Raw genomic sequence first — 25,619 nt, 5'->3', positions numbered from 1 at the left:
GATCACATTGTTAAATACTGAGTTATTGCCAGAGTAATTACTTCTATAGATATAGTAGATAATTGTTCCCCTCAAGCAACTGGATCATTTTACAATGTAAACTTGGGCCAATTAGATCACCTTGATTAATATCACATTAAAAGTATTGTTTTAAAAAGTATTGGGGATTGAGTAAGTTTTACAAAATCACATCTGTTCTTGTTGACAACAGATCAGGAAATTGATGAAGTAGGCAAAGGTTAAATATTGACTTATATATATACTACAGTATGCCAGAGTAAATAAGTAAACAAAATGCATGACATTGACTTTAGTGTGCCCTGTCAGAGATCTAATAAAGAAAAAAATTACCCATATGGAAGAACAATATGTTTCCACGGAGATAAACAGGTTATGTATACAATGACAGCTAATCAGTATGACTTCAGTCTTCACGTAAACAATGAATATCTGACACTCTGCTTTTCTGACACCAACATCTTTCTCTTTTCCAGCTTATGCAATTAAAACTCATCTACAAATTTGTTTTCATTACAGCTGCAATATCTGTGTTTTTATCACACTTCTTTCTCAAGTGAAAGAAAATTTGATATGCTTGTGACACCATATACTACGTACCTAGTTTGTTGGAGTTACCCAAGTTGAGACATGTTTTTGGCATGATAAAAGGCATATTTATGGTTTTATTTTGTCATTATTTATTCAACTTAAATAATTATTGTTGTTTTATTAATATTTAGCCTGACACTCTGATTATTCTCTGATTGATCTGATTGATATGTATTTATTATGACTGTACAGTTTTTTCATTAATTGAGTAAATTCTAGAATTATGAAATTGAAAAGGGCTTACTTAAACTTTAATCTAGGATAAAAAAGTGTGAAATATAAGACTGCCAATGGATGCAGCTGAAAGTATGTTATGTTATTTTAAACAAATGAACAGAGCTCCAATTTAAGGTTATGTAGGGATACCATACCAAGGGCATGTCTCTGTAGGAGGACAGGAGGACAGTTATACTCATACTTCTTCTGACATATTAATTTTATGTTACAGTTTGTTTTAATAATTACTCTTGCTTAAGAAAAATACAGTATAACTGAATTCCAAAAGCCCTTAGTTCTGGTCATCATTTAGTTCACCAATGTATTATCACATGTCACACACATGTGCATGGGAGGTAGCTAAAGGGGATGAAAAATGGTAATTCAACGCCAGACCAGGGGGTGGCAAGGTACACTGACTTTCTCTCTCGATCCTCAGCAGACCATTCACAGGAAATCCCACATGGTTTTGGCACCAACGGTGACGTCACTTTTGGCCCCGGTGACAGCACTTCCGGTATTGGCCTTTAAAGTCGCCATCTTTACATAAATCAGTTCTGTTTTACACTTGAACCTGAACACAACTCCAACTCAACAAATAATACCCATTTTGCGGCCAAGGCATCATATACAGGTGGCTGACCGAAAACTTTTTGGATGTCTCATGTCAATCCTTGTTACACACACTTAACTTTCAAACTAAATTCTTCCAATAAAAAAATCAATGTGGTCTTATTTCTGGAAAATCACTAAACCCAATACAAACACACATATGTTAAAAAGCAAGGACAGAAGTCAATATGAAGCAAGTAACGGAGGTTTATTCTAACAGGGATCAATAATTTATATGGGTCTCAATGCAAGATATTGTATCTACATATTGTCACGCACAAGCGCATGGGGAGCACCTGAAGGACCCGACACGCATAGCGACTAGTCGTGCCAGGGGACAAAGGGTACTAACCTCTCTCTCTCTTTTTTCATAGAAAGAACGAAGCACCACCGCCATAATTCCTCCCGCAAAAACAAAACGCCATCATTTCCGGGTTCCTTTCTTTCCTCTTGTCCCCTGTCGATGACGTCAACATCCTATCCACCACCATGCCTTCCCAGCATTCCACGAACCTAATTTCCGGTCCAGCTCCTTTATATGTCCGTGCAACCCTCCCTGTATTGTCTAATGTAATTTCTCTGTTTTTATTTTGAGATTTTGGAAGACCGGGATAATTATTATTTACAGTATACAGGGCCTAAACAACCCCAAACCTTTATCACTGTCTTAGTCCTTTATTACAATATACAGAAATTATCCAGCAAAAACTAGTAATTGAAATTAAAATAATTATTTTTTGATGAGTTTCAATACTTTTTTGATAGAAATAAAAAAATGTTCTAGTCAAACTGCACACAGCTAAAGAACATAATATTAACTGTCTAATTCAGCATCCTATTTAACACCAGAATCCCTGAAGCCTACAAAAAAAGTCGTAATCCTGGGCACCTCCTTATTAGTGTCTTTGTTTTGCAAATGTGTTGATCAGCACTGGCAGCAAGCAGCCTGCTATCCCATCCCCCAACCGATGCAGCTAAAATTCTCCCAGCTAAAGGCTCTTTATCAGGGTGTGTGGTGCCCGGAGTTGTATAGGGTAAATAATATATATCATTATTTGAAATACATACATTTCATGTGTGTTCAGTGTCTACAATGAACTGGGTAAATGCTGGATGACAGAAAATGCAAGGCAAGAAATGTTGAACATATAACTAAAACAGAAAGTTTTTGCATGTTATAGTACTAATGACAAAATGTTGACATGAAGCGTATAATGTTTGAAGACTGAAGTCCAAATATCAAATAAACACTTTAACAAAAGGAACAAGTATAACAAAACATTTTATTCAAGAATATAAACGAAGAAAAAGAAATTGGGTTAGGGGATGAGGCTGACATGTCCGCTTGGCTGGTGCAGATGTAAGAACTGATGTCTATTAATCAAGAGGTTGCAGGTTTGATTCCGGGTCCTTCCTTCATTTACCATTTTGAGTAGTGAGCTTCTCTTATTGTTACTATTATAGAATAAAAATATAAATTTCCTTTGAGTCTGTAACAGCCAGTGTAAATGTATGGTACTGGTAAAGGTTAGCCTTTTTTTTTATTATTCAGTTTTTTTCTCTCAGTCACGTTCACATTCTCCCCATCTGACATTGTTAGTTTTCAAATAAAGACGTGCTATTACAGTGGTGAACGTAGATGATGATGAGGGTTCTACATGGGAGAAAGAGAATAGAAGCCCTCCCCGCAAGAAACATCCACTCACATATAAGAACAATGCACCTGCTCCAGGTGTAAACGCAAAAGACGGAACCGTTTGGAGGCAGCAACAGGTTGAGTGTCATCCTGCCAGTCAGTCTGCCCCACACCTATTCTTCAATGAAACAGCACAGCTTACAGGGCTTGCCAACGTATCATGCAAACTCCTGTTTGTGATGGTCTTTATATAAAAAACATTTATATCTTACTTATATAAAAGTCATATTGAATGGTATTTACCTTGATTCATTTACTTATCTTCCTACAAGTGTAAATTCACAAGTACACTGCAGAGCTTCCTCTGTTTGAGCGACACAGGCATACTCACAAAGTACATGTGTACTGAAGTGACTTGGAAGCTCCTGTCACACCCTACGCAACTGTGTTTGATCTTGTTCAGAAAAAGATCCCAGTCGCTACACAGGAGAAAGACTTTCCGAGACTAAGGTCATAAAGCTTATGAAACTATTTCTAGACAAAGGCAGAACTGTAACAACAGTTGCGTGGATAATCAGGTCTTGAGCTGGGAGAACTTTTTGCCCTTCCTGCAGTGGTTGGGGGGTGGGATAGCAAGCTGATTGAGCTTATTGACACATTTACAAAACAAAAGATGCTGAATGGAGAGGTGCGAAGGGATTTAAGGTGGGCCAGGATTTCAAAATTTTTCGTAGGTTTCAGGAATTCTAGTGCTGAGGTGACCCAGGATTATTACTTTTTTTATAGGCTTCAGGGATTCTAGTGTTAATACAGGAAGAATATACAGGTGCCGGTCATAAAATTAGAATATCATGACAAAGTTGATTTATTTCAGTAATTCCATTCAAAAAGTGAAACTTGTATATTAGATTCATTCATTACACACAGACTGGTGTATTTCAAATGTTTATTTCTTTTAATTTTGATGATTATAACTGACAACTAATGAAAGTCCCAAATTCAGTATCTCAGAAAATTAGAATATTGTGAAAAGGTTAAATATTGAAGACACCTGGTGCCTCACTCTAATCAGCTAATTAACTCAAAACACCTGCAAAAGCCTTTAAATGGTCTCTCAGTCTAGTTCTGTAGGCTACACAATCATGGGGAAGACTGCTGACTTGACAGTTGTCCAAAAGATTGACACCTTGCACAAGGAGGGCAAGACACAAAAGGTCATTGCTAAAGAGGCTGGCTGTTCACAGAGCTCTGTGTCCAATCACATTAATAGAGAGGCGAAGGGAAGGACAAGATGTGGTAGAAAAAAGTGTACAAGCAATAGGGATAACCGCACCCTGGAGAGGATTGTGAAACAAAATCCATTCAAAACTGTGAGGGAGATTCACAAAAAGTGGACTGCAGCTGAAATCAGTGCTTCAAGAACAACCACGCACAGATGTATGCAAGACATGGGTTTCAGCTGTCACATTCGTTGTGTTTGTGTAGCCGAGGATCAGACCGCCAAGGTCCCCGCCTCCGGCCACCACCCAACTCACACTGCACCCGACCTCCTTGGCCCCTCCCATAGGTGGTGAGCCCATGGTAAGGAGGATCCACGTTACCTCTTCGGGCTGTGCCCGGCCGAGCCCCATGGGTGCAGGCCCGGCCACCAGGCGCTCGCCATCAAGCCCCACCCCCAGGCCTGGCTCCAGAGGGGGGCCCCGGTGACCCGCGTCCGGGCAAGGGAAAACATCGTCCACAGTTTTTATTCTTCATTGGAGGTTTGGAACCGTTCTTTGTCTCATCCCTCACCTAGGACCAGTTTGCCTTGGGTGGCCCTACCAGGGGCATAAAGCCCCAGACAACATAGCTCCTAGGATCATTGGGACACGCAAACCCCTCCACCACGATAAGGTGACGGCTCAAGGAGGGGCTTTCGGACGGCTTTGAGGAGATTCTGGTCCACCGTCCGGCGTCTCAGGAAGGGGAAGCAGTGCAGTGTCAACACTGTATATGGTGGGGATGGTGTGCTGCTGACCTCGACTCGGGACATTGTGGGTCGGTGGGGGGAGTACATTCGAAGACCTCCTCAATCCCACTAACATGCCTTCCAATGAGGAAGCAGAGCCTGGGGACTCTGAGGTGGGCTCTCCCATCTCTGGGACTGAAGTCACCGAGGTGGTCAAAAAACTCCTTGGTGGCAGGGCCCCGGGGGTGGATGAGATACGCCCGGAGTTCCTTAAGGCTCTGGATGTTGTAGGACTGTCTTGGTTGACACGTCTCTGCAACATCGCATGGACATCGGGGACAGTGCCTCTGGATTGGCAGACCGGGGTGGTGATCCCCCTCTTTAAAAAGGGGGACCGGAGGGTGTGTTCCAACTATAGAGGGATCACACTCCTCAGCCTCCCTGGAAAAGTCTATTCGGGGGTTCTGGAGAGGAGGGTCCGTCGGATAGTCGAACCTCGGATTCAGGAGGAACAGTGTGGTTTTCGTCCTGGTTCGGAACAGTGGACCAGCTCTACACCCTTAGCAGGATCCTGGAGGGTGCATGGGAGTTTGCCCAACCAGTCTACATGTGCTTTGTGGACTTGGAAAAGGCGTTCGACCGTGTCCCTCGGGAATCCTGTGGGGTGCTCTGGGAGTATGGGGTACCGGACCCCCTGATAAGAGCTGTTCGGTCCCTGTACAACCAGTGTCAGAGCTTGGTCCGCATTGCCGCAGTAAGTCGAGCCCGTTTCCAGTGAGAGTTGGACTCCGCCAGGGCTGCCCTTTGTCACCGATTCTGTTCATAACTTTTATGGACAGAATTTCTAGGCACAGCCAGGGTGTTGAAGGGGTCCGGTTTGGTGGACTCAGGATTGGGTCACTGCTTTTTGCAGATGATGTTGTCCTGTTTGCTTCATCAGGCCGTGATCTTCAGCTCTCTGGAGCGGTTCGCAGCTGAGTGTGAAGCGGCTGGGATGAGAATCAGCACCTCCAAATCCGAGACCATGGTCCTCAGCCGGAAAAGGGTGGAGTGCCCTCTCAGGGTTGGGGGGGAGATCCTGCCCCAAGTGGAGGAGTTTAAGTATCTCGGGTCTTGTTCACGAGTGAGGGAAGAATGGATCGTGAGATTGACAGGCGGATCGGTGCGGCATCCGCAGTGATGCGGGCTCTGCATCGGTCTGTCGTGGTGAAAAAAGAGCTGAGCCGTAAGGCAAAGCTCTCAATTTACCAGTCGATCTACGTTCCTACCCTCACCTATGGTCATGAGCTATGGGTAGTGACCGAAAGAACGAGATCGAATACAAGCGGCTGAAATGAGTTTCCTCGCAGGGTGTCTGGGCTTTCCCTTAAGAATAGGGTGAGGAGCTCAGTCATCCGGGAGGGGCTCAGAGTAGAGCCACAGCTCCTCCGCATCGAGAGGAGTCAGATGAGGTGGCTCGGGCATCTGATCAGGATGCCTCCTGGACGCCTCCCTGGTGAGGTGTTCCGGCACGTCCAACCGGGAGGAGGCCCCGGGGAAGACCCAGGACACGCTGGAGGGACTATGTCTCCCGGCTGGCCTGGGAACGCCTTGGGATTCTCCCGGAAGAGCTGGAAGAAGTGGCCGGGGAGAGGGAAGTCTGGGCTTCTCTACTTGCTGCTACCCCGCGACCCAACCTTGGATAAGCGGAAGAGGATGGATGGATGGATGGACATTCGTTGTGTCAAGCAACTCTTGAACAAGAGACAGCGTCAGAAGCGTCTTGCCTGGGGTAAAGACAAAACTGCTGCTGAGTGGTCCAAAGTTATGTTCTCTGATGAAAGTAAATTTTGCACTTCCTTTGGAAATCAAGGTCCCAGAGTCTGGAGGAAGAGAGGAGAGGCACAGAATCCACATTGCTTGAGGTCCAGTGTAAAGTTTCCACAGTCAATGATGGTTTGGAGTGCCATGTCATCTGCTGGTGTTGGTCCATTGTGTTTTCTGAGGTCCAAGGTCAACGCAGTTGTCTACCAGGAAGTTTTAGAGCACTTCATGCTTCCTGCTGCTGACGAACTTTATGGAGATGCAGATTTAATTTTCCAACAGGACCTGGCACCTGTACAGTGCCAAAACTACCAGTACCTGGTTTAAGGACCTGGTATCCCTGTTCTTGATTGGCTAGCAAACTCGCCTGACCTTAACCCCATAGAAAATCTATGGGGTATTGTGAAGAGGAAGATGCAATACGCCAAACCCAACAATTCAGAAGAGCTGAAGGCCACTATCAGAGCAACATGGGCTCTCATAACACCTGAGCAGTGCCACAGACTGATCGACTCCATGCCCCGCCGCATTGCTACAGTAATCCAGGCCAAAGGAGCCCCAACTAAATATTGAGTGCGGTACATGCTTATACTTTTCATGTTCATACCTTTCAGTTGGCCAACATTTCTAAAAATCCTTTATTTGCATTGGTCTTAATTGATATTCTAATTTTACGAGATACTGAATTTGGGACTTTCATTAGTTGTCAGTTATAATCATCAATATTAAAAGAAATAAACATTTGAAATACATCAGTCTGTGTGTAATGATTGAATCTAACATACAAGTTTCACTTTTGAATGGAATTACTGAAATAAATCAACTTTGTCACGATATTCTAATTTTATGACCAGCACCTGCATACTTCTGGCCTCCCTTAAAACTGATACAATATTGTAATCTTTCAATAGCACCCCCTGGGAAAGTATTCAGCTATTAGCCATGTGATAAGTAACAGGTTGCTTTACACCTATATCCTGCAATAGCAACTATGTTCATAAAACTCCAAAGAAAACATGAATGGCACTTTCTGTCCCAAAGTTACCACTAACTGAATTTAATTTAAATGCAATAAACATTATAATTTGTTGTAAAGTTTGCTTTTTTTACTCTTAATATATATGACACAGTGAGGTTTTTATGAATATTATGGGTTGCCAACAAATCTTCAGATAACCGAGGAGATTAACCAAACCCATACACGTAGACACAAACACACGGCACTATTATGGCCTTAAACATTATTTGTAAAATATTTTTTATCAATAGTGTGATGAAATATATCTAATAAAAACTAAACACAGTGCATATATCTTACAAGTATATTTTAGATTTAACATATCTAAGTTTTTCAAATCCACTTAATCCAATTCAACAGTCCAGGGGGCTAATTCCTGTTCCTGCAGCCTCTCACATGAGGCAGAAAACAGCCCTAAATAACTTGCCAGTCCATCATAGGTCCCACTCAACCAATTAGGAGTTACATACATCTTTTGGGGTTGTGGGATGAAAATCCACAAAGACAAAAGGAAAATGTGCAAACTCCACATGGCCAATGACTGGGTATGGGATTGGAACTCAGGGTTCCTTAGGATTTGTGACGCAATAGCCTTAATCACTGTGCTACTATGCTGCCCTTTCATAAATGAATTTTATCTTAATTAATTATAAACATGCCATCTTACTTTCTCACTTCCTGAACATAATCCACACTCCTGTCAAACAGATGAGTAACAGAATCTTTGATGGCTTCATGCTTGAAGGATGAGGCTGTTCCAAAAACAGTGACATTAGGAATTGTTGAACACAGTTGTGCAACAGCCTGGCCCTGAAAAACATCAAATACATTCATGTGATGTGAAACAATCCATAAACATACTTTTTGGCAATGTGTTTAATCATCAAATTATCTTGGAATTTACTATCCTATATTTTTCAGTAGAAAAATGAAAATAAAGATAGTATTACTTACCACATGTAAATAACCTAAAAATAAATGCTAATGTGATTTTGTTTATCCACACATACATCTGTCAGTTTTATTTTCTTATTCATTTAAGATATAGGAAACAGTTGAATTTACACTAAAAATACTTTTTAAAATGATTTTGTCATAAAATACCAATAGCCTGAATAGACATTTGGATGTTAAATAATGACTACTGTAATTTAACTAAAATCATTAGCTAAGGTAAGGAAATTGTGGGTATGTTTATTTTAGCCACATTTCTTAGAAATGTGTACATCAAGAGAAGACAACTAACAAAAAACATTGAACAAAATGAAGATTTAATATAAATGTGTGTTTGTGTACACAACAAACTTTTACACAGTTAAGTAAAATACCAAAAATAATCATTATTCTGATTTTAAAAAGTGCATGAGCAAAAGTCTGTTTGACATTCATACTAATTCTTTCTTGCTTTGCTGTTCATTTCTTTCATCCTTATTGGAATGACAAATTATAAGTCAACTAATAAAAATTATCCATCAGTTCAGTCAGCACAGGGTCACTGAGAAATACGACTTGGTCCTGAAGTAATGAGCCCAGCACTGGGCCAATTCAAACCCACAGTCAAACTGACATTGATGATTGGTGTATTGAAAGAGCATGTGGTAATCAAGCTGGGATGGTTAGTAATGTCAAAGACACAATAAGATGCTTTACATTCCAATGGATACAGTAAATGCTACAATATTAGCAAATCCAGAAATAGGTAATCTTTTACTGTCCATATATTATAAAATTGGTTAAATTTGTCAAAGGTATTACATACTATTTTATTATATATATGGAAGGTATTTTAATTCTGAAAGATTGGTAAAAGTATGTTGTTGTGTAAATATAGTGCTGATTACTAATACTGTACTGAGTATTCAATGTCATAGCCAATGCTTTGTAGATTGGCAAAGTCTTTGATCTAAAATCAAATTAAAAACTTTGCTTACAATGCTATTCTGCTGTTTACCTTTTCTGCTCCTGTGTTGTGGTTTTCCTTGGCTTGATCTGAATGCCAATGTTTTGCTATATCTTCTACAACTTTGCAGGAATAATGTGACTTTCCAGCTCCTGGATAATGTATTATATTGCTGTTTACCATTTGAGATTAAGCAGTGAGATTAGATTGGGTCGCTGGTACACACCTTAGAGCATGAAGCTAGTTTTATAGCTAGTGCTTCTTCCAGACAGATGCAAGTCTAAAAAGGGTATGTTCAGCCCAATAAATAATTCAGAAGAAAATTACAGATTCTGACATTTGGATTAATGTTTACTTTCACATACCTGTTTAAGCATGTCTCTTTGAGTGTATTAGCAATATAAAGTTAAAAAGGTTAAAGAAATGAGAAAGGTGAAATAAATTTCAGTCCATTCATCAGAGAAGGCAAGAGCTGAGCTTGAGATTATGAAGTTTAAAATGGTTATCATCCCATGGGTTTTTTGGTCTGGCAAAGACTTCAGTCTACTTATTTTGTTTATGGCACTGTTACCAGATGAAAATCATAAGGCTATGTGAACATTTTCTAATGTTGTTTGATGTTATTGGCTACACCAGGACTCTTAGCTCAGCAGCTGAAATAATTTTCAAGGCTTCTTCCCATCTTCTGCTAAAACAACCCCTGCACATGCATCTCTCATGTCTGTTATTTCAGAAGTGTGTGCTATAGAAAGCCTACTGTTTATTTGAATGTTTTAAATTACATTTCTAAAACGTTCAAATTTATTCTAGTTTTGTGCATTACTTAATATTAGATCTCTGCACTTGTATCTATTATGTCCATAACTAATTTATTAATGGTGTCATTGCTACATTCTGGGGAGTTTCTTACTCAACTGACCCTGTTTTTATAAGGGTCATTTGTGAGAATGCTTGATGAGAAACTGGGAGAAACACCTTGTGCTTCTCACATTACTTGAGTTGTATAGAAACTTAACCAGTTTTTCACCACTCAAAAATATTAGTATTTAACAGTATGTTATATGCTGTGAGGTCATTAACAAGTTTTCCTTACTAACTGGTAATTGCAATGAGATTTCTGTTTTTGCTTTAGACACAGTAATGATTATAATTTAAAATTCCTAGTTTTCTATGTTCTATACTATTTGAAATTGGAAAAAAATCTAATTCTCACTTAGATGATCTGTTCAAAAGTTTTTTATCACTGGATATAATTAACAGAGTATCAGGAGCAAACCATAAAGACGACAAGGTCAGGAAGAATTAAAAAAAAGAAACAGTCAAACAGTCAGGCAAAACACCTGGCCAACACATTTTATGGAAAATTTTGTTTCCTCTACAATTTTTAGTGCAACTAATAGATTTTGACACACTGTACAAAAATATTTATTTGTAATTTCTGCATTACTTACGTCTTTCAAGAAAACTGCAATTACACATTTAACACTGTAACCTCTTCAGTTTCACAGGTCTATGCTATGATATTGCAATGTAAGTAACACAAGAGAAAGCTAGAAATGTTTTGCTGCTGATTTTAATTTGTAGTCGCCGTTCAGTGCTTCATGTATCAGTGTCTGACCATAGTCTCCCAGCAGAGACGGACTCCACTTTCCCTAGTAGCGTTTCTCCATGTTGGCAACGTTTTGGTGAAACTTTTCCCCACGTTTGTCACTAACTGCGCCAAGGTGGACTGGAAAGAAGTCCAAGTGGGAATGAAGAAAATGTGTCTTCAGAGACATGTTGCAGTACATCGACTTGTATACCTAGAGCAGACTTTCAACCTGTTCAACATAGTTTGATGCCTTTTAGATGTCCAGAAAGTTAGAAAAGACATTCCTGAAGGCTGTCCATGCAACACGTTCGGCACCCTGCAGAAGGCCGTCAAAGTTACTATCCTTCATCAAGTCATGGATTTGTGGGCCAACGAAAACACCTTCTTTTATCTTGGAATCACAGATACACGGAAATATCTGTCGCAAGAGTGCAAAGGCTTCACTTTGCTTCTTCATTGCCTTAAAAAAAAGTTTTTCATTAGCCCAAGTTTGATGTGCTAAGGTGGAAGAAATATGTTCTTCAGATCAACCAGTAGGTCATATGCAACATTCTTCTGCCTTGGAACCAATTTCCTGTGAAGTGGCCTGTCCTTTATCACATAATGTCCCACTTGCAAAGAAAACAACAGTACTTGGTGTATCCAAGCTGCAAAATAAGTAAAACTGCAACCACCTGCAGACCGCAACATAGATTCCAGTTGTACCTCGAGTACTGAATGTGTTTCAGCAGCTACATGTTCTCATATGTTTCCTTTATATGAATGGCATGTCTGACAGGTACAGAAGGGTAGCTACTGCCATTGTGCAGCAAAACAGCCTTCAAACTTAACAATGATGAGTCAATAAACAGTTGCCATTCTGTTGGATCATGTTCACATCCGAGAGCAGAAAGCAATCCATCGATGTCACTGGAACAGGACAGATTGTCAATTTTCAAATTTTCATGATGACATTGAAACAGTGAAATTTGTGTACCTCGTGACAACAGGTTCCATCATTGCAACCTTGATCCAAGAAGTTCTGCCTGACTCTTCAATAAATCGAAATCTCTGACAAGATTCTTGAGCTCTACCTAAGAAATTAAATGAAGATCGCTGGATGTTGATTGCTTGAAATCTGCAACTGTAGCAGTTTTCAACTGCATCAGCTCGTAGATCTCTACCTCCTTGTCCTCCTTCACCCAAGTTCGCAGATGCACAATATATATGAGGTGCCCGTAGTTTCTCCTGGTCACCAATTTTGCACACGAAGTATAACTCATATGCCTTCTTTATGAGTCCTGTCATTTTTCATGTCTGTGCTTTCAAAACGAACTAAAAATAGATGTAACAAAATGTGTCACGGCTATTGCGAAACTGGTGCAACATTTCAGAAATTACATGAAATTAAAAATTCACCGGCTTTGAACTCAACAGTTTTATTTCTAATGTAAAACTCACTGACACTGACATCAGTTAGAAAGACTGCAGCTGCTAGGTACAGTAGAACCTCGGGTCACGAACGTCTTGGACCACGTACAAATTGGGTTATGACCAAAACGTTTGCCAAACTTTTGCATCTATTAACGACCACACACCCGGGTGACGAACAAGCCAGTTTCCCTTCCGGTTCGTACGCGTTGATGATTTCCGCATGTGTTCAGTCTCTCCCAGTGCATTCCCTGTGTAGCAAGAGAGCGAATGAGAGAGAGAGAGCGCGTAAAAAGAGAGAGAGAGAGAGAGCGAGCGAGAGAGAGAGAGCGAGAGAGAGAAAGCACGAGAATGCAGTTAAAGAATGCACTGGGCGTGTTTTTAAAGAGACTGCAAGGTTAGTTCTCTCTGTTCAAGGTTTTCTCAATGTTATTCAATGTTTTTACATTTAGTTTACTATTACACTGTGCATTCTATGGTATAATTAACTATTTTTGTGCTTAAAAATCTTTAAAAAAATATATATTTACATACAGCTCGTACAACCCGGAATGGATTAACTGTATTTACATATAATCCTATGGGGGAAATTACTTTGGGTCATGACCAAATCGGGTTGTGACCAGAGTTTTGGAACGAATTACGGTCGTGACGCGAGGTTGCACTGTATATATAGGGTTGTGTTGCCATGGAAACAAGACATAGTTTTGAAGGCGTGCTTGGGCATGCCTGAGCGCGGCCAAACACACATGATCAGACAGATTTTCTTGCAGTATTTCAGCTAAGTGAGTCTCTAGTATAAACTGCATTGGTTATAGCTGTACAATATAGTGATTTTGACCTAAGAAGATCATGAGCTACTGAGAGGCAGCTAAACCTGAGCACTCATGACTATGGGAAACATTCTGATTTGAAAATTTCATCATTTATATTACAAAATTAGCAGTTTCTCAAAAACCTTGTGTGATGGGTAAATTTTAAAGTTATTTCTGTGATCAGCAACACAAAATCTATGTGGCACACAAGGAAAGAAGGAAACAAAAACCTTGTAAACCAGTGAGAAATGACCACAGAAGTGCATAAATGCTAAACAATAGTATTAAGGCTGTTCTTTTAATCTGCTGTGTTCCTTCTTGCATCAAACATGATACTTTTTATTTCTATACTATATAATTGTTTGGTCTTGATTCTTTATATTTTCCTTTACTAATCTCTTCATCCAGTTTAATATATGTGGTTGGCAGGTGTCTATACTGCTGGCACTGGGCACATGGCAGGTACTATCCCTGGATGAGGTGTAAGCCCATTGTGAGGGCGAATAAAATCGAGTCTAATTTAAAAATGACAGTTAGCCTAACTATTACAGGTAAGGGGTGTAGAAGGAACACCCACTCAACTATAGGGAGAGCCTTCAAACTACACATAAGCAGTCTACCACCGTACCACAATGTTGTATCTTCAAAGTAAATGAAATGTATATTTTCTCTCACACTCCTCTGAGTGTGTGTGTGTGTGTGTGTGTGTGTATCAAGAAGAAAAATATTCATATTTAATATCATTGGATTTAATTATGTGTTACATTACACAGAGGCAAAATGCTGCTGAACACTGCGTTATTGTGAAATACTTGGAATGTGTAATACTAGACCAAGAAATCTTTACAGACAGAACAGCATAGGAGAACTGCATGAATTGCAAAATAACATAGGTAGCTACACATTTAATTGTTGAACTCTGTTGTAAATTGGTAAAAATACTGTTTTATTTGTTTCACATCACGCTTTCACCATCTGTAAAATTAGTGTTTACTGCTGTCTATCCCTTATCTATCCCTCATCTAATAATTTAGATTAATTTAGGTATATTCAAATGAACAAGGATCAAGTGATTATTTCATTTTACATTATTTAAAAGAGTGCGGCACGGTGGCATGGTGGGTAGCGCTGCTGCCTCACAGTTAGGAAACCCAGGTTCGCTTCCCGGGTCCTCTCTGCGTGGAGTTTGCATGTTCTCCCCATGTCTGCATGGGTTTCCTCCCACAATCCAAAGACATGCAGGTTAGGTGCATTGGCGATTCTAAATTGTGCTTGGTGTGTGTGTGTATGCATGCCCTCCGGTGGGCTGGTGCCCTGCCTGGGGTTTGTTTCCTGCCTTGCGCCCTGGGATTGGCTCCAGCAGACCCCCGTGACCCTGTTGTTAGGATATAGTGGGTTGGATAATGGATGGATGGATGATAAAATAATAATCCACCATTCCATTCATCCATTTTCTGGCATGCTTGTTCAATTTCAAGGCAGCAGTGAAAAGGAACTTTTCCTGAAAGCTTTAGGTACATAAGAGGAATTAAGAAGGGACTGGTCAACAGCCATTTGCAGAAAACACTGATGCAGACAGACACACACACACACTTCGTCCTGGACCAACTTAGAGTTAACAGTTGAACTAAGAGAAAGTCCTCTGCAAGGTGAGGGCAAAACAAGAGCACTCAAAATGAAGAAGACACAGACATAACATTTACATATACTTTTATTTCAGTAATATGCTTTTTTCTGTAGAATTAAATACGGTTTAGAGCTAATATTTATTTACTTAATACAATTGCTGTGACTCTATATCCTCCTGACAGATGGTCTAGGAAAAAAAATCCATTGCCCATCATAATCAAATGTTATTTTGTTTACAGTGGCTTTTTAGTTATCTCTGCATGAATTTGCCATCTCTTGGCAAACCTTATGTTGTGATGGGCATTCCATGAAGCATGATGTCATGGTGTAATATAAGTACTAAATTGTTAATGGCCCCAGAACTGCAGGATAAGCACATTTCCTAAAATAAATGTGAAATATGTAAATGTAAACTTCCTAAAATAAATATGACGTTAATGAAAAAAATTATGCACATTGTCAGCACTGGCATACCCAGAGCTTCCAAAGGATTTACTTTACTGAATAAATTTGTACTGCTACCAGCAGAGCCAGACAATAACCATCTCTACTGATGTTTTCTTCTGCCTGTAACACTTAAAAGATTTTCTAAGTTGACTTTGAGACATCTGAACTAACTGTAGGCTGAATATGTAAGTAGACTATGGCATCTTTTCAGATTTGGATCTGGAATAAGCAAATACACAACTGCGAAGTGCAAAAAACACAGTTGTAACGGGGATTAGTTGATAAATTCAAAACCATTAACTATATCTTCCAGGGGCAAAAAAAAATTGTCTTTACTATGTTAGAGCCAAAAGCAAAAAAAAAAAATTGAAGTACTAAATAAAAGACACACTGGAACCTTGAGCAAAAATAATATATAGATGAGGAGCAAGTATGGTTTATAAAAACTGCTTGCTTATTTGTCTCACTCAAAGAAAGATTTTAGGTAAGTGATGAGGTTGCAAGAAGGATCAAAATTGTGTAATGTGGTTGCCTAGTAACTGGGAGACACCAAATGCAAGAATGGTGTTATCAAAGGCTGGCTTTTATTGAGAATTTTCTTTACTGCAATCTAACATGGGGCCAATGTCTTCCACTGTTAAAACATCTGCAAAATGCTGAAATACAGCTCAGACAAGCTGAAAGCTATGGCGGACAATGTTAAAGAAGTTATGAAAAAGAAAAGGAAACATTTTAAAAATAACATAACATAATTATCAATGTAATAGTCATAGGCTTATTTTAGTATTGAGAGTGAATTTGATGATTGTAAAGAGTTTAATTTATGATTGTAAATGTTGTGTATGAGAAATGCACATTTTTAGGATGTAAGGATGTCTTTGTAAATGACGTTTGCAGTTCAGCCTTCAGGTTATAAAATGACCAAGCTGTCTGCTGAGCTTAACTCTTGATTATGCAATGCACAGTTGGCCATGTGAGAAGCAATATTGTGTCAAGTCAATGCTGACCTTTTTTAGAGTCTGGCCCTGTGACTTATTTATTGTCATAGCGAGGCAGACCCTTACTGGAAATTGGAGGGGTTCAAATTGGAATGGGAGGTCAGAGGGTATGAGAGGGATGCAAGGAACAAATACATTCTTCCTTGAGACAGTTCCAGTGAAGACAGTTGCCTCAATGAGGTTCTTGTGCAGAGATTTGATCTGAAGCCTGGTGCCGTTACAAAGTTTTGGTGGTTCTAAGTTTCGTAGTAACATAATTGGTGTGCCAACCTTTAAAAGTTGAGTATGCAGCGGCATGCCCGGAGGATTAAGAGTGTAAAGAAACTAAATGAAAAGGCAGGAGTCACCAGCAGGAAGACGTGAAGCAAGGTGAACAATAACAGGCTTGAAGTGGTGGAGTAAAGAAGAAGGGAGCAGTAAGCACGACGAACAGCTGAGGAAAGTAAAAGCGAGTGAGGAGGCACATGAGCGCGGGCTGTCGTTAATGTATATAGGTAGGGAGCCAACCACGTGGTAGGCACGTGGAAAGTGGCCTTGCGGAAGAAGGAAGGGGGACTGGGGACGGCCCTTGTGCCGTGAAATAAGTTCTCTGTTAACGGAAATAAGGAATGAATCTGCCAAAAGGAGAGGTCAGTTCTGAAAGTTCCTTACGGCATAATGGTGAGAACCGCCAAAAAGAAGACGTTATTTTTGAAAGTTTGTTATGGGGCATGGTGCGAAATGAACCATACTTAACATTTGTAAGTACAGTGTAAAGGATGAGCATGGGGAATTTGGGCTTCTTACCTATATTGGAAGTCACAGAAAAAGTAAGGAGGGGTTTTCCCTATCTATATATATAGTTTAGTGGGTACGCCCAGTACACCTTTGGGTGTTGCAATTGGACATAAAACATAGCTAACTTCTGTAAGTACACTGCAAAGAATAAGCATGTGAAATTTCAGCTTCCCACCTATATGGAAAGTGGGAGAATTAGAGATGAGTCAGTGAGGGCTTTGCCTTTTATATGTATAGATTATGAAGAAGATTAACATGAACATGTTCCAGAATGCATAGTGGGGTTAGTGGTTAGTTAGTATCATAAAAGCAATTGAAAGTAGAGGGTCTTTCAGTGACAGATAAGAAGAAGCATAAAAGGTAACAAACACCAAATCTGAAAAAAATCTGGAACCTTAATTAGATGAATGCAAGAAACAAATTTGCTAACACATTTTTAGCAAGTTTATGTGGGAGTTATTCAGAAACAGCTGGTGTGAATAAAAACTGTACCAAAATCTTTGTTGTGAAGCAAATGCATTGAATAGCATCTGGCAAAAGAAAAATGCACATTTGCAAGTCTGCAAAATGGTTATGAGGGAGATGATAAAATGGATACTGATAAAATTTGGGATGGGAGAATGGTTAATTTCCGCAGTGTTGTCAAAAAATGAAGAAGTAATGATGGCTGAAACTGAAAATGAGAATAGTTAAAAAGGTAAACTTGGAGAATTAACACGGATTTGTTCTGAGGGGGTGGATGTTTATTCTAGTGAAGTAGGTGGTGTCAAGAGGGTCAAATCAAGACCTACCAGAACATCTTTTTTTATGATGATCTCTTTGTGCTACTACAATCTGGAGACCTGGAAGATGTGGTATTTTCACCATACAGTATATCTCGCTCTGCGGTGGGTTGGCACCCTGCCCGGGATTGGTTCCTGCCTTGTGCCCTGTGTTGGCTGGGATTGGCTCCAGCAGACCCCCGTGACCCTGTGTTCGGATTCAGCGGGTTGGAAAATGGATGGATGGATGGAGTATATCTCGCTTGTACACTACTTTAAAAAAAAATCTGAACAACAAAATCAAATTTTGTGATTAACAAAAATTACTTCACAATTACTTACTACTGGTTTGATATACCTGTAGGTTTCTGGTAGGCATTTTTGCTCCAAAAATGTAAACCACGTTGCACAAATAATCACATACACACACCAGAGGTCTGATTTCTAAATTGTGCATATGCACAAAAAGCGGCTTGAAATGTGCATATGCAACTTTCTACAAAAACATTAGGATTTATAAAGGAAGACTTGACAAGAAACCTTGTGTATATTTATGGCAACTCTAACCCAACAAACTGCAAAATGACGACACCCTTGATCACGTATCGAAATGCAGCCAAGCCTGCTATTTCAGAACTCACACGTATAATAATTCATATCACAGAGACAATATTATAATGAGCATTGACATGACAGACATATTAAACCTCAAAAATGATTACAATGATGTATCGACCCAATTTTAGCTCCCTTTTGAGAGGGCCAATGTTGCATATTTGCAACGAAGAACTTTTTTTTTTTTTTTTTCAGTTTACAGTATATAGGCTCCCTGTTATAATAGAAACTATAGTAAAATCACGGATGTGATTTACTCCCTGCATAAAGAAAGCTACTGTGTAAATATTCCCTACAGCCTATTTATAGCCTAATGGTTTGACATAATATGACTTGTGCAGCACTGCTTGATGACTACACAAATAGCCATATACGAATGGAACAAGCTTTTAGGGACCAGTCAGATTTTCTTCCTAACACTGATGACTGACTTATGAAACAATTTAGACTTTCAAGAGCCATTCTTTTAGAACTACTGCATGTTCTGATTTGATTCCAGCATTAGAAAGACAGACTGCCAGAAATCAGGCTCTACCTGTTCATATGTAGGTTCTAAAAAAGGCTCTCTTTCTGGCAACAGGCACCTACTTGAGGGAACTGTCCAACATGTCAGGAACATCTCACCTAATACTAGAATTACCAGAGCCTACGAAAAAACTGGTAGATCCGGCCCACCTTAAATCGCTTCTTAAATCCATTCACACCTCTCTGCCTAGTGTCCTTTGTCCTCTATAAAGACGATAAAGACAAGCTGCAAGCAGCCGGCTATTCCATGTCTACATTTTGTAACATTTATTACTAAAATATGAAAAAGTTTCTGTTTTAACAATGTGTTTACACAGATTACTGTAGAAACGGAACACACATGAAATGCGTGTGTTCCAAATAACGATCTATTATTTCCACTCTAAAACTCCATTTCACTCCCAGATAATCAATCAAGACATGAGCTGGGAGAAGTTCGTGCACGTTTGAAGTCGGTGGGGGGATGGAATAGCCGGCTGCTTGCAGCTTGTCTTTATCAGCACATTTAGATGACAAAAGATGCTTGCGGAGAGGTGAGAAAGGTTTTAAGAAATGATTTAAGGTGGGACGGATCTACGAGTTTTTTCGTAGGCTCTAGAATTCTAGTGTTAATATTCCTAATTTCCAGGTTAGGAAAATAAAATACAACCAAGGTTTGGATAACATTCAGTTTTGGGAACCTAAGGATTGTGACTCTAATGTGTGCAATAATGTCTTTCTCTTGATCTCATCTGGTGTGAGGTGTGAACGGATTTAAGAAGCGATTTAAGGTGGACTGATTCTATGAGTTTTTTCGTAGGCTCTGGTAATTCTAGTGCTAAGCTTCAGCTATCTTTAGTTTCAGTATGGTTTGGTTCTACATATTAACATAAAAAGGAAATTTGCTGCAGTGTCTGGTAATGGTAACCTAATCATTACAGTTGACAGTATTCATATTGCAATAACGACACCTAGCGAGAATGACACTGTTTTTGTTAACCGTAAGCAGATGACTTGCTGGTGTTGCTGTATGTGTCCTATACTTTAAAGTTTTAACTTTTTTTTTAACAGCAATCGTGTCATTACACATGCCAAGTGATAGTGGCTAATGTGGAAGAATAATTTTGGGGTAACATAGCATTCATCTTAAAGAAATAACATAATGCCTTAATAAATGTCAGAAACCTGTTCAGGCACACCAGGAAACCAGATAAAGGTCAAGTGAACAACAAAATGTACACTGAAATATAAGAATTGATTTAGGAAAAATACTGAGATGGTCAAGTAAATAAAGAATGTAACAGAAGAAAGGTTAATGTAATATACAAAATGTACTGAAGGATGACTAAGAAATCAGCAGATGTCCTATAAACAAGAATGGACAGTTGTTATATGCACAGAAATTTCAAGGGTGGTGGCGCAACTCAAAGGTATAAGAAGAACCAGAATATAACAGACTTTTATTTCATATAAATCATTTCGGTGTAAACCAATGAATCAACCAGAGTAAAATGTATGCATTGATTGACAATGTATGTAAATTCAGTAGTTTATAAAATGAACCTTTATTATTAACTCTCTGACAATTCTGATCATTCTGACCATGCTGTAACAGACTGCTTTTGAAGAATGCTCCCTTTAAGGCATTTTGTCGAGGAGTAATTAAAAGATACAATGAACAGTTTTTCTCCTGCCTGATTACTGATTTCTTCTAATAAAATGTTACATTTCTACTACACTACCCGCTCAGACATTGACTCATTATGCCTTACCCTGACCCCCAGAACACAGAGGACAGATGCTACAATGCCATGTAGGGCATGCCATAGAGCTTCTCAAATGCAATCAGCAGTGGCTAGATACATTAGGTGGGAGTCTGCCCTACCAGCCCATGAAGGTCTGTAGCATCGTGACTGCGTATGTACAAGGTTCATATATGGCTGTTTCAGGGTCGAACCGAGCAGGGTAAATAGAGGTAAATAGAAATATGCACATGGAAGGTTTTATATAAACAAATATTGACATATACATTTTACTGTATTTTAGTGTATACGTACTTTCATGCTCAAATTCACAGTGTTTTTTAAATGAGACCACAGGTGTGTATTTATTCTTGCCACGTTGTAAGCAGCTGTAGCCTTTTTTGAACTTGGCGACTCTGTGAAGCAAAATGACTTCATCCAGAAAATTAATTTCACTTTTGAAAACTATTATCAAATTAGCTGAGAAAACATCATCTTCAGTACTGGAATAGTAAATATTGCATGGGAATACAAGGGACTTGAACTCATTTATATGAAGATTACAATGTCCTATTTATAGTATTCTAACCAGCGACTACTATATTTCTCTTTAATCGAGTCAAGTTTGAAGGTTGTGTATTTTGAATTCTCCAAACTATACAACTCGAACTATGTTTTTCATTTTCTAAAGAACCCTAATTTTAAGAACATTATTTTAAAAAATGTAACCTTGGGCGAACATCTATTTCAAGTGCTCTATTTGATAAGATGTAAAAACAGATTTTCAGATTTGGTCTAGAAATTATTTTTGACTTTCACTGAATTATTTATGGTACCCATGAGACATTAAACTGTATGGTTTCTTAAAAAAGCAAAGCAAAAATACTACTAAAAAAGACTACTGTAAAGTGATTTTCTTTAGTTTCCTACTTTATCTCTAATGCATCAAAGAAGACGCTGTGGCTTCCTTCAACCCCATATTGGAGTTAGTAGCTCAGAAAAAGAATGGATATATTATAAAATCAATTTTCAAACTCTATGAATCATGACTAAATTGTAACTTTTGCATTTTTTTAAATATGTACATTTAAGTAGCAATTCAATTTGGGATAGGAAGAATCTTACAGTTGATTTAACAGTCATTTCATTTAGTAACAAGGTATTCAGATTACATATAGAACAAAATTACACTTGTTTTAAAACTTGTACCAAGGAAATCAGTAATACATTAAACATATAAAGGGTAACATATGGGATGAGGTAAACCAAATAAATGCAATAATTATTCTTGTTTGTGATTCTATAAACTTTATAAATCAGGATAAACTATTCAGACTTCCTCCATATCTGTTCTCATATGGTAAGATTTTGAGTGGATCAAATATGGATACCTAAAACATACACAGAAAATAACATACAAAACTTTATATTCACTTTAAATGAGAGATCAGAATTTGTAGTTGCCAACAATGTATCCCATCTGAGAAAACAACAAATTATTGACCCAGGTGCCGCCGCAAGTGGCAGCCTTTCCAGCAGCTCCATGTATGACTTTATCTTTCTACCTTTTTTGTCTATTTCACTGATCACTCTTACCACTTTCTTTTATGTGAACTCGTTCCCTAGACACTTTTTACTACTTGGACATGGATTTTACATGCTGATACTCATCTATTCAGGTAATCAACTTCAAGCGCTGAGAACAAAGGCCCATGCTGATGTGGTTCCCTACTTACCCGACGAGGTAAGAAGGTCGTATCGTGGCAGCAGAGCCGGCGTTAAGCTAAAAGCTAAGAGGCTAGTGAGAAAGTGGCGATATAAGCCTTCGGTGCCTTCTGTGATCCTGGGAAATGTGAACTCACTGCCAAATAAGATCGACAAACTGGCTGCGCTGGTGAAAAATGTCAGGGCCTACAGAGAATGCAGTTTGTTGCGTTTTTGTGAAATGTGGCTAACAACTAACATCCCAGATGCTAACGTGGAGCTACCCGGGTTTAGCACAGTTAGAGCAGACAGAGACACAAATACCTGCGGGAAGCAGAAAGGAGGAAGACTTTCTCTCTATGTGAATACGTGGTGCAACTCTGGACATGTAAACGTCAAAATCTCCACTTGCTGCAGGGACATCGAACTGTTGGCCGTAAGTCTGCGTCCGTATTACTACTACTTTGTTATTGTTTACATCCCTCCTTGGGCAGACATGGAGACAGCGGGTAACATCATCCATTCTGCTGTTGCTAAACTACAAACGCAGCACCCCAAGGCGCTTGTGCTAATCACTGGAGACTTTAACCATGTGACGCTGGACAAAACATTACCTGCCTTCTCCCAGTATGTGGATTCTAACACCCGGTGAAATAGGACTACTGACCTACTATATGCAAACATTAAAGACGCATACAGTGCCACCCTGCTGCCTGCGCTTGGGAAAGCAGATCATAACCTGGTTCTGCTTCTGCCTCACTACATACCAAGAGTGAGGGAACTACCTACAACCACACGCTCATTCAGGAAGTGGTCTACTGAGGCAGAGCAGGCTCTGGGAGACTGCTTTGGAACTACGGACTGAGATATCCTGCAGGGATCATATAGTGCAGGTATGTCAAACATGCGGCTCCTGGGCCGCATGCGGCCCTCAACAGAAATCTGTGCGGCCCGCATGACAGATCCTAGTTAGCACTAAACTTGTACAAAATGATTACTATCATTTGTGATTGAATCATTCTGCATCTTCGGTGTTACGTATTGACTTTTCTTACTTTTGCCTTCTGACAAAAGCATGTTTTCCCATGGCATTACGGTACCAGAAACGTCATCTGCTAGTATAGTTGCAGGCGCAAAGTCGCAACTGAAGTGCTAGGCTGAGGTCCGCGGCCCGGTAACTGCCAGCAACGGAGACTCACTCAGTTAAGGGCTACAGCAAAAAGGCTGCCCCCTTCACTGAGGACACTTTTCAGAACGCTAGGCGGGCAGGGCTTTGCAGCGGCGCAGAGAAAGGAGAGACCGTGGTGACAGAGTATTACAACAAAGTATTTTTATGTTTCTGACAGTTTCCCCATATGACACACGAGTCCACAGAAATCTCGTTACTACGAAGTACATTCAGCAGCAAATGTTTTCATTACAACGAAGTGACCATGAAATGCTTGAATGAATCATACACAGAGCAGTTAGTTCTGTGGTCACAGCTCAGTTGTGGACATTTGCACAATGATCCCCAAACGTAAACATTGAAAAAAATGTTCTTTCTTCGAACATTCCTCGTACTGTTTCTCTGCTGTTTTTGTTTTGTGTGATTTTAAGTGATACATTTTCCTTATTGCTCGTCAACATTTGGAAAACATCCATTGGAATTTAACTCATTGTCACCTTCTATAGAAACGGCATACTTGGTATATGCAAAAAAGAAGAAAAATCTCGGGTTGCAAACATATGCGAACTGCTGCATTTGAAGACGCCGAAAAAGCCGTTTTTATGTGGTTGCAGTGATGCTTGTTCAAGAAACATTCCAATTAATGTGGCACTCTTTCAAGAAAATATAAGGTTTTTAAACTCTCTTGGGACCTGGACAAACAAACAATCTCACACGTGGCAATAGCGCTTTGGGACAATCTTCAGCGTGTCATTCCCGTTGGGTGGGGTGGATCCCAGATCCCAAAAGAGTTTAGAAACCTCACAATATGAAGAAGAAGAAAAGGATAACTGTGCTGACCACAACATGACTCCGCACTTAGATAATGTTCATGTTGAATTCCTCCCACCCAATTGCACGGCAGTGCTTCAGCAATTGGATTTGGGCATCATTCGCACCCTGAAAGTGTATTACTGCAAGGAAATGCTGAGAAAAATTCTTGTCAGCATAACTTGTAGATAGAAGATTAAACTAACGCGAAAGAAGCTATTGAACCTGCTTCAATTTCCAACATCCTATCTTTGTGATGCACGTTTTCTGCAGTGAGATTACGGAGTAGACTGAACATAAGCAACACACTTTGCGTGTCACTGTCTTTCATCCTCCCCAGATGGGATCGTCTGGTTACAGGAAAACAAGCTCAGGGCTCTCACTGATTCTGCATTATGGTAAGCTGTATAATTTCTATTACTAAATTATAACTTAATAATAATAGAAATGTAATGTAAATTGTGTATAAAACTGCCCTACGAACCCTCCCATAATCACCCCACAAACTCCAACCTCCAACAACCCACCCGTCCCTGGAAAAATTTGCTTCTAGTAAAGCGGTCCTTGGTGTCAAAAAGGTTGCGGACCACTGGGCTACACTACTGGCTGGGCTGCTGAGACTGGCCACTGGGCAGAACCGAACCATCACTAGTAGTAATAGCTCGCATATATTCACGTTTTTTTTTGCTATAGTTTTATGTAATTTTTGTGCTAGTATTGTAACAAAAAGTTAGTGCAGACTACAGCTGAAGATCTGAAGTGGACGCGAGAAGTTGAGGAGTTGTTTATTAACATATTTTTGTGATTTTGAGTTTGTATAATTAGTGTAGGTCAGGGGGCTTTTTGCATATCGGCTTATTTTTCAATATTAACTTTGAAGTAAACTTAGTAAAGTAAAATTTGATT

General features: G+C 39.5%; 1 protein-coding gene across 1 annotated transcript in view; it reads right to left on the bottom strand.

Moving 5' to 3' along the window:
- vat1l (vesicle amine transport 1-like) overlaps positions 1-25,619 on the bottom strand; it is a 229,971-nt gene that overhangs the window by 124,725 nt on the left and 79,627 nt on the right. The window contains exon 4 of the mRNA XM_039763355.1: positions 8,510-8,652. Coding sequence (XP_039619289.1) covers positions 8,510-8,652 — 143 coding nt within the window. The remainder of the gene's footprint in view (positions 1-8,509; positions 8,653-25,619) is intronic.

Source organism: Polypterus senegalus, chromosome 9 (assembly GCF_016835505.1).
Source record: "Polypterus senegalus isolate Bchr_013 chromosome 9, ASM1683550v1, whole genome shotgun sequence".
In the NCBI taxonomy this organism is placed as follows: domain Eukaryota; kingdom Metazoa; phylum Chordata; class Cladistia; order Polypteriformes; family Polypteridae; genus Polypterus; species Polypterus senegalus.
Note: the sequence above shows the minus strand (reverse complement) of the source record. Positions and strands in the feature narration are given on the sequence as shown.